At 34.5% G+C, this 10,035-nt stretch overlaps 1 protein-coding gene and 1 long non-coding RNA gene across 2 annotated transcripts; one reads left to right on the forward strand and one right to left on the reverse strand.

Annotated features, from left to right (window-relative positions):
- Nucleotides 1–7,269: 7,269 nt before the first annotated feature.
- Nucleotides 7,270–7,551, forward strand: LOC109589222 (uncharacterized). The gene is made up of 3 exons (XR_002188597.1): nt 7,270–7,349; nt 7,408–7,455; nt 7,516–7,551. It is a non-coding gene; the product is annotated as an uncharacterized LOC109589222 (long non-coding RNA).
- On the reverse strand, nt 7,362–10,026 carry LOC100634166 (L-asparaginase-like). The gene is made up of 11 exons (XM_020005331.1): nt 9,582–10,026; nt 9,416–9,499; nt 9,199–9,325; nt 9,036–9,148; nt 8,796–8,981; nt 8,325–8,558; nt 8,168–8,263; nt 7,868–8,031; nt 7,700–7,783; nt 7,493–7,592; nt 7,362–7,441 (listed from the first exon to the last, which is right to left on the reverse strand). The coding sequence occupies exons 1-11, from the start codon at nt 9,957–9,959 to the stop codon at nt 7,382–7,384; spliced, it is 1,626 nt and encodes a 541-aa protein (XP_019860890.1). The 5' UTR covers nt 9,960–10,026; the 3' UTR covers nt 7,362–7,381.
- Between the last annotated feature and the right edge of the window lie 9 nt (nt 10,027–10,035).

A 10,035-nucleotide genomic window follows, 5' to 3' on the forward strand; every position in this document is an offset into this window, starting at 1 on the left:
ACTCCTTGGATTGACTTGGTTGTTTGGCCTGTTGGCTGTCAACAGGAACACGAGTGCCTTTGCATGGATATTCACACTCCTTAATACTTTACAGGTTTATTCCTAATCCTTTTGAATGCTATACATATTGAGTCATTGTTCCCCAGGGTGCTGCAATTTTCTTTTTCCATGTCGTACGTAGCGATAAGGTTTGGTCTAAATTGTCTCCAAGAATAAACAAGGTGAAGAGAGGACTAACATCACGAACCAGAACCTACAACTATGTAAGTATTACTCAAACAAATTCCCACTATCCTTTTCTTGTATACAGATATCTACAAGCTCCACAATGAAAACTAGTAAAGATTCACAATCATGTAAGTATAGTTAAGTTGTTTTAAGCAAGTTTTGACATTTTTGTACCCACTCTCTTTAGCAATATCAATGAGGACAATCAAGAAGTCAGTAGTGGAAAATGACTACTCAACTGCCAGTAGTCTTGGGTTTGCTAATACTTCAGTGGAGGATGGTGATGATGAGAAAATTGAATTGGCTAAACTTGAGGAGAAAATGCCAACTGAAGAGAAAGTGGAGGAAATGAGTTTGAGTGAAAGGGCAAAGGAGAAAGAAAAAGAAGCACTTGGCAGTGATTGATTAATTTTGTGTGTGTCTAGTATTAATTTTTAATGATTAATTTATAATCTTTTTAATGGTGAATGTTGATAATAATACTATGAAAAAACCATTGGTTCTAAAAATTGCATTTATGTCTTGTTAAAGTTTGAACTATTAAATTAAAAAGTGGATTTTTTAATAAATTTTTAAAGCCACTCTAAAATTTGGCCAAGGACTACAAACAACAATTTTAATTTATTTATTCAGTTTAAATACAAAGGAATGAGGCTATTATAACATGGTTCAGTCAAAAATTGGTTTATTTTTTAAAATGCTCATATTAAACTTAAAGGGCATTGTATCAGAAAATAATAGTAGAAATTAGGAGCCAATTTTTGAAAAAAGTTAAAAACCATAGACTATTATTATTATTATTATTATTATAAAACAAAGGAAACATTAACAGCATGCAACACAAAATATAAAAAACAAAAAGAGAGAGCCCTACAAAATAAAATATAAAAAGAAAAATAGCACGGGAAAGCCACATATGGATTTGACTGCCACACAAGTGATCATCCTGAAATATACCTCTGCAACTAGCAACATGGTGCGAATGATAGAGGCAGCACCAGGACCCCATCCACCAATAATTTATTACAATCACATAACACAAAAATACCAATAATAAAGCCTACATACACCAAAATTATACATTATATATAACTACTTAAAAGACTAATCAGCTAATGAAGTCAGCTAAAAGTGAATAATAACATAACTAAACAATCATTTTAACATGAACTGTGACATGCTACTTGTCATTGTCATATCAATTATTCCAGAAGATATCATCATTTCTTTTTGTTTTGCATAATAAGGATCGTAAGCTTTAGTCATAAATGCTTTAAATGTATGAAATATTGACTTGATTGACATGGTAACAGTACTGGATTTTTTATTAGTTGAATCATCATTGTTTGACATTGGATCAGGCTCACCAGCTGGAGTGTTAGCAATTAATAGCTGTTCAATATCAGATCGATCATAAAACTTAATATTATTCACTATATCCAGTGCATTCATTTTTTTATCATTTCTTTTGTTAACATCAGCTCCAGCTTGTATTAGTGCATCAACTAGTTCAATGTGTCCACATGAAGCTGCTATTATTAATGGAGTTATACCAGCTACCAGTGAAGTATCTGGACTCATATCAACTTCATAAATCATACTAATTAATGTTCCTAAATCTCCTTCAGCCGCTGCTACTAATAATTTTATCTCATTATTTGAAAGTGTTATTTTATTAGACATGTGAATCATTGCTGAAGAATGCCCTGCATTGCATGCAGCAGTAAAAGCACTCTCAATGATTTCAGAGGGGATGGCACATTTCTTCATTAAAATTGCAATTGCATCAATATTGTTGACTAGTGCTGCCAGTTCTAATGAATGAAACTTCTTTTTACTAATAATGTGAATATGGTTAGGATGAGAATCAAGTAAAAGTTCTAACATTTTAACATACATGTAATTAGATCTATCAGAGTGTGACTTGTTAAACAATTGATAACACTCATCCAGAGATATTTCAACATCCAATGGAAAAAATTTAGTTGTAAAATTTGATAAAAGTAGAAGAATGGTAAATGCGCTAATGCCATCATTATTTTGAATGTTAATATCTGGATCTTTACTCAGTAAGAGTTCAACAACCTGGTAACGTCCATAAAAACAAGCTTCCATCAAAACAGAAATTCCCTCATTATCTTGAATGTTAATATCTGAATCTTTATTCAGTAAAAGTTCAACAACCTGGTGATGTCCATTGTGACTAGCAGACATCAAAGCAGTCCGTCCCTTATTATCTTGAATGTTAATATCTAGATCTCTACTCAGTAAGAGCTCAACAACCTGGTGATGTCCACTGGCACTAGCAACCATCAAAGCAGTCCATCCATGATTACTTTGAATATCAATATCTGGATCCTTACTCAGTAAAAGTTCAACAACCTGGTATTGTCTATAGCAACTAGCAGACATCAAAGCAGTTGATCCATCATTACTTTGAATTTTAATACTTGGATCTTTACTCAGTAGGCTTAATAGTTGAACAGCCTGGTGATGAATGCCACTAGCAACCATCAAAGCAGTCACTCCAATATTATCTTGAATATTAATATCTGCATCTTTACTCAGTAAGAGTTCAACAACCTGGTGATGACCATAGCAACTAGCAATCATCAAAGCAGTCCATCCATCATTATTTCGAATGTTGATATTTAGATCTTTACTCAGTAAAAGTTCAACAACCTGGTGATGACCAGGGCAACTAGCAACCATCAAAGCAGTCAATCCAATATTATCTTGAATATTAATATCTGCATCTTTACTCAGTAAGAGTTCAACAACCTGGTGATGACCATAGCAACTAGCAATCATCAAAGCAGTCCATCCATCATTATTTCGAATGTTGATATTTAGATCTTTACTCAGTAAAAGTTCAACAACCTGGTGATGACCATGGCAACTAGCAACCATCAAAGCAGTCCATCCCTTATTATTTTGAATGTTCATATTTGGATCATTATTTAATAAGAGTTTAACAACTTGGTGATGTCCATAGCGACTAGCAAATATCAGAGCAGTGTACCCATCATTATTTTGAATGTTAATATCTGGATTTTTACTCAATAAGAGTTCAACAATTTGGTGATATTCATAGCCACGTGCACTAGCAACCATCAAAGCAGTGTATCCATCATTATTTTGAATGTTAATATTTGGATCTTTATTCAATAAAAGTTTGACAACATGGTGATGTTCATTGACAATAGAAAACATCAAAGCAGTCAATCCATTATAATTTTCTTGAATGTTAATATCTGGATCTTTACTCAATAATAGTTCAACAACCTGGTAATGTCCATTGTGACTAGCAGACATCAAAGCAGTCCATCCATGATTACTTTGAATGTTAATATCCGGATCCTTAGTGAGTAAGAGTTCAACAACCTGGTGATGTCCTTTGTCACTAGCAAGCATCAAAGTAGTTGATCCATCATTCTTAAGCTGAATGTTAATATCTGGATCCTTACTGAGTAAGAGTTCAACAACCTGGTGATGTCCATTGGAACTAGCAAGCATCAAAGCAGTTAATCCATTATTCTTTTGAATGTTAATATCTGGATCCTTACTGAGTAAGAGTTCAACAACCTGGTGATGTCCTTTGTTACTAGCAAGCATCAAAGCAGTTGATCCATCATTCTTAAGCTGAATGTTAATATCTGGATCCTTACTGAGTAAGAGTTCAACAACCTGGTGATGTCCATAGTGACTAGCAAACATCAAAGCAGTTAATCCATCATTCTCTTGAATGTTAATATCTGGATCTTTAGTGAGTAAGAGTTCAACAACCTGGTGATGTCCATAGTGACTAGCAAACATCAAAGCAGTTGATCCATCATTCTTTTGAACATTAATATTTGGATTCTTACTGAGTAAAAGTTCAACAATCTGGTAATATCCGTATCGACTAGCAACCATTAAAGGAGCCCATCCATCATTATTTTTAATGTTACTATCTGCATCTTTACTGAGTAAAAGTTTAACAATCTGGTAATATCCAAAGCGACTAGCAACATTCAAAGCAGTCCATCCATTATCATTTTGAATGTTAATATCTGGATTTTTACTCAATAAAAATTGAACAGTCAAAAAATCTCCTTTTTTACTAGCAGTTATAAGGGCAAAATTATCATTTTTAAGAGGTAAACCAATGTTAAGTTCACGAAAAAAAAATAATACGTTTTCATTTTTAGTTTGATGTGCTTTCAGCATTGCAGCATCAAAGGTAAATGACTCGCTTTTTTCTTTCATCATGATAGGAATATTATCAATCATAACCTCAAATATACCAACTGCATATAAAGAAGCACACCTCATGCCAATATTAAAAAATTCTTTTATTGATGATTCAGTTTGAGGCAAGAAATATGTACAGGTACAGCTGGAGTCATCATAGTGGGTTTTTATGAGATTTAGGGAGAATAAAATAGGCGATAAGTAAAAATTTTCCATTTTATTTAATTGAGCAATTGTCCTGGAGCACCATGGCTTGTTAAATCTTACTATTAATTTTGAACAGCCAACACCATCAGGACATTGCATTTGTTTAGTCATCATTGCAAGCTCCAGTAGGCTAGTGGTATTTTTGAATATCTTTAGATTAGTATTGTAATCTTCTACTTGTTCTTTGATAGGTTCTGTGACAGTACATGGTATTGTGAGAAGGTTGACGTTTAAACATGAGTAATGAGGCTGGAGCAACTGCACAAATTGATGAACATTTTCACAAGTAGCAGTGGGATTTTTTGATTTGATATAAGTTTGAAATTTTTGTCTTGCTTCTGTTATCAAAGCTTTGCTGGTCAAAATATTGATAGCTGCATCAATAAAATTACTATTTAATACATTAAAACAATCTTGCAGGCATTGAAACTTTTCTTTTAAATTATTTTCAATAACATGCATGAATGATTCATAGAAAGGATAACTCACTCTTCTTTTTTTAACAACCATTTTTAGCATGTCTCCAACTGAAGTATCATCTCGTGGTATTATTTTTTCCCCTCCAATTGATTTGTATATATGTTGAGAGAGAGCAGTACATGCTAAATAGTTCAATCCAATGTATCCTTTATTGGCTGGTAGTTGTATAAATGGATTAGCACCATTTTGTAGCAATGATTGGAAAATTTCAATATGTCCACCTTTGCTTGCTAACATTAGTGCATTCTGGCCCTTTGTGTTTTGAAAATTTATTTTTATTTTAAGCTCTATCAAAAGTAATGATATTCTGTGATATTCAGGATTACTTTCGATACTTGCAATGGATTGTAAAAGTGATTCTTCAAATGTGAAGCTAACATCTTCCTTTTTGTCAATAATAGTTTGATTGGCAATGATCAGTTGAAACATACCAAAAAGATGCATGACAGGAATTTTAGTTTGTGACTTTTTAATGAGTGGTTGAACTGATATGTCTGAAAGGATCAAAATTTGTATAGAAATTGATCCTCTTAAAAACTTCTTTATTGTAACAAATTTTGCTTCTTCATCAAATAAATATTTCAATAGCCTATGAACATGACCAATAGTTTGTTCATTCCATCTTCCTGACAACTTGAGAATTATTTTAGGATCAACTTTGGTGCTTTCCCCAATAATTGCTCCTTCGATAGTTTTAACAATATCATTAAGTTCTACTGAATCAATAAATTCATCAATGTCATGACTATATTGATCAAACCTAGTCTGTAATAAAGAGTCATCAATTGGGTTGGCTTCCATGAGATCATTTATTGCATCAATATCAATAAAACTGTGACGAGGTAGCAGTCGTTCGAATATTTCGTCAAATGTTACACCATCACGTGCTAAACCAGTTTCTTTATAAGCATTCTGAACCCATCGAGCAAGAACAATTGCCCCATATTTTTCACTAGAAGCATAATGTGTAGTAATATCAGTCATCAGCTTTGCATATTTCTTATGCAGGTTTCTAAGATCAATTGCTAAACTATCATTAGAGCTAAGCTGTACTTCTTTAGGAGTAAATTCAGTGGCTACCTTAGTAAAACAGAATGATACTTGATGATTTTTAAATACTTCAGTCTCCCAGTCTCTAGCTAATGCAATTGCCTCCTCTTGAGCGGGACCTCCTGCAGTTGACAAGCAATCTAAGAAAAAGGAACAAACTTCCCTCATCTTTTTAATGTCTTCTGTGTACAAAGAAATCATTGCTGAAAAATCTATTTCAATTTTTTCAAAAGTTGGTGAATGTTTAACTTCTTTATTGATCAAATTTTTGCTGTATAACTCACTGGCCACTATTGAAAGGCAAGTTTGAGTACTTGCTGTTAATTTGGAATAATGGGATCTTAGGACTTGCTCTACTGTTCTGTAGACATTTTTACTGGAGCTCTTATCTACAATAAAAAACATCACTAAAAATCTTCATAATTATTTTTAATATAAGATGTACCTGAATGATTCTCTAAAACATTACGAGCTACGGTAACTTCATTAGCATCCAGCAGAGCATTAATGACCTTTTTCCATGTTATATCAAGATTATTATCAAGACAGTGTTGAACTACAGCACTCATGATGTCTGACCTTCTCTCTTTGATTCCAGTAATGACATCTTGTGTCATGTTAGGAAGATAACAAACAAACTGTTCCCAAGTACCAGCAGTGAACTTTGAGCTACTGAGTAACTCAACCAATTCATCTTTTGTGGGCTTATCTATTGTATATACAAATTTGATTGATGAACAATCAGCCTTACCTGTAAGAGTGGGTCCAGGATTGAGTTCCACGTCTCCTGACATAAAGAGGAGGATAAGAAGACAAAACAGTGAAATAGACAAAATGAAGCTAGGGCCCTTTGGTTGTGCAGCAGTAGTAGATTTATTACCAGTACCAGTTCCATTGGTTCCACAGTAAGTACTTCCACAATCACTGAGTTCAGTGGGTTGTGTCCAATGGTGGGAACAGTTCCAGGATCCTATTCTAGCTCTCCACTGACACAAATCAATCATGGCGAAGAAAACGCTGTGTTGGCGAAATTTTGAAAACTTCCGGTAGGAGGTTCTAAACGTAGACAAATGGCCTAGATCTAGCTAAAGTATCGAGCTGATTGATTCTGGATTTATTATGAATAATAATAAAAACTGTCTGCAAGAGAAGTAATTGCTTATTTACATGTATTATAAAAAATTTAGTTTTCTTTACACTTGATTTTAGCCAGATACTGTGAGACTTGAGAACCTTCTTGAGCCTACACAAAACATAGTAAGTTTAAATGGATGCATAATGGCTCTTTCCTTACTATACTGCTGGCTGTATTTCCAGAGTAATCTTTTGATTTCATATCAGCCCCTGCCAGTCTCCAAGCTTCGACCAATTTCACATCATCCACCGAAGCAGCTCTATAAAAAATAAAACAATTTTACTACACCTCACGCGTTAATTAGCAGCTCGGGTGGTGAAAAAGATTTTAAAATAATTTTTGGAAATAAAGATGGATTCCTCTTACAGGCATAGTTTGCTGCCAATCTCAGTTGGAGTCTCATTTATGTGTGCACCAGTCTGTACTAAGAGTTTTATGATATCGAGTTGCCTTTGGAAAAAGAAAAGAGACAAAAATAAAAAGAGTACATAAAGCATCACTTTATCCTTCTTCACTCTCTCCCCATGCTCTCACTTAAAGCTTATAGCTTCATGTAACGGAGTGCGATGTAGTGAGTCCTTCATGTGTACTGAGGCTCCATTAACGAGCAAATAATGAACAGTGTCATAATGACCTCGTCTAGCAGCTAAATGAAGCGGAGTCAGGCCAGTATAGTCCGGAAATGCAACATCACCTCCCTAAGAGAAGAAACAGAGAGTGAGTGTATCAAAAACAAACATTCTTAAATAGCAGAGAAAAAGAAAGGATAAAGGGATTTATAGAAATAGTGTTTTTTATTGTAGTCTTTACAATAGGAATAAAATCATTTAGTACTTCTTTTTTAAGTGTTTTCAGAGCTTCTAGATCACCCTCAGAAGCAGCTTTACAGAGCAGAGAAGGAAATAATGACTCACGCAACAGCTTCACATCCTAACAAAGAGGAAGAGAGGGACAGGGACATGAGACAAAGGATTGAGAATTAAAAACCTACAGTGTTTGAAGTGAGGAGTTTAGTTAGCGATCTTAATAAATTGGTATCGTTTAATAAAGACTGAGGGTCGGACTGTTCGTTAATGACCGTCTTCTCTCCTCTCAGGTTCTCTTCCATTAGCTTACGTTTCTCTTCCAGCGAGAGCCCAGACCGACTGAGCAGGTAAGACAGTTTAGTAAGAGAAGCCTCTGGAGTCATATCGTATCCAGGTATGACATTAGCATCCCTTAATATCTAATTATTTAAATAAACAATGTAACTATACATGTACCCACAAATGCATTGATCCTGATGAAGAACCTCTACTACATACTGTATGTCAATATATACTGTATATACTGTGCATGCACCTATTGATACTGTTGAAAAAGTTTATGCATATGTACATACTTACATAGCTATTATTTTAACACACTAGCTAGTTGATATGCATTTAATGTACATGTACATGTATACATCTATACCTCTTACCAGTCCAGCTGCATATTTCTCACTGACGTAGCCAGAGAAGCACTGACTGCAGTTCACTATTATGACTCCTCTCTCGGTAGCAGCTGATAATTCTTGAACAATATCAGAACGACTGTCAGGAATGTTACCAGCACCATACGACTGGAGGACTACACCTTCCATTGGGGGCTGAAGAAAAGAACAGATCTACAAATTTTTTAAATGCTATAATAATGACAATTAATGGTAGTGAGAACTTACAGCTGCTTTTGATATTCCAGGGAACAGTCTAAGTATCCCAACATTAGAATTCATGTCTGAATGAACACTAAACTTCTCAGTACTGCTTGGCCTAAACACCGACTCCCAGTTCACTAGAAGAAGAGGAACTTGCATACCTGGGTGTCATCAATAATGGCAGTACCTTTTATATCTACTCCGACTCTTGCAATGGGAGGGAAATTAGGAGAAGAGAAAGCATCGAGTCTACTTGAGTTCATTTTAACTGTTCTATTTCCCCTGAATAACTTGTTATTGAAATAAAGGAGGACCTATGCAAGTTAATAGTACCAATGCACATGAGTCTATATAGCTACATATAATTTCCCTCAACTCTATCCTCATCATTCTCCATTATATACCTCAGGTATAACAAACTCCCCAGCAATAATCAAAGACTCAAGCAGGTTGTCTCTTCCATCACTTCTTAACTCTGACAACGGAATCTAACAGTTCATGTACACAAGATAAAGGACTCTTGATGTACACATGCAACATACAGTATTGATACAGTTTTCTGTTACTGACCTGTGATCCTGTCAATATGATGGTCTTTCCTAAGTTCTCTAACATAAAAGACAGTGCAGAGGCTGTGTATGCCATAGTATCTGTTCCATGGAGGATGACAAATGCATCAAATTTTGCATAATATTTCCTTATGTCACTGGCTATGTATGCCCAGTCAGTCATTGACATGTTACTGGAGTCAAGCAATGGAGTATACTCCTTTATACCATACAGTATTCGGTAATTACGAATGGTTAAACTGTATAGGAACAAAGGGAAAGGAACAAAGGAAAAGAGCTTAACTATTATTTCTGCTAGTAAACGAGGATTGTAATAAGAGAATGAGCATATGTATGTGTCATATCTAGTGTGTACATCTCTAATTGTGCCATATTGCATATACAATACTGAAACAACATTAATGGCAGCTCTCCAGTAATTGTAGTATTATAGCTACATCTTACGGTAGTGGTAT

This window comes from Amphimedon queenslandica, unplaced genomic scaffold (genome assembly GCF_000090795.2).
Source record: "Amphimedon queenslandica unplaced genomic scaffold, v1.1 AMPQUscaffold_11524_Cont14647, whole genome shotgun sequence".
NCBI lineage: Eukaryota > Metazoa > Porifera > Demospongiae > Haplosclerida > Niphatidae > Amphimedon > Amphimedon queenslandica.

Excerpts from the sequence above, each read along its gene's own strand:
- LOC100634166 (XM_020005331.1), bottom strand. The coding sequence starts at position 9,959 with ATGCAATATGGCACAATTAGAGATGTACACACTAGATATGACACATAC. Across the intron at positions 8,264-8,324 it reads AACTCCTCACTTCAAACACT|GATGTGAAGCTGTTGCGTGA; the intron begins GTAGGTTTTTAA and ends CCTCTTTGTTAG. Across the intron at positions 7,593-7,699 it reads ATTGGCAGCAAACTATGCCT|AGCTGCTTCGGTGGATGATG; the intron begins GTAAGAGGAATC and ends TATTTTTTATAG.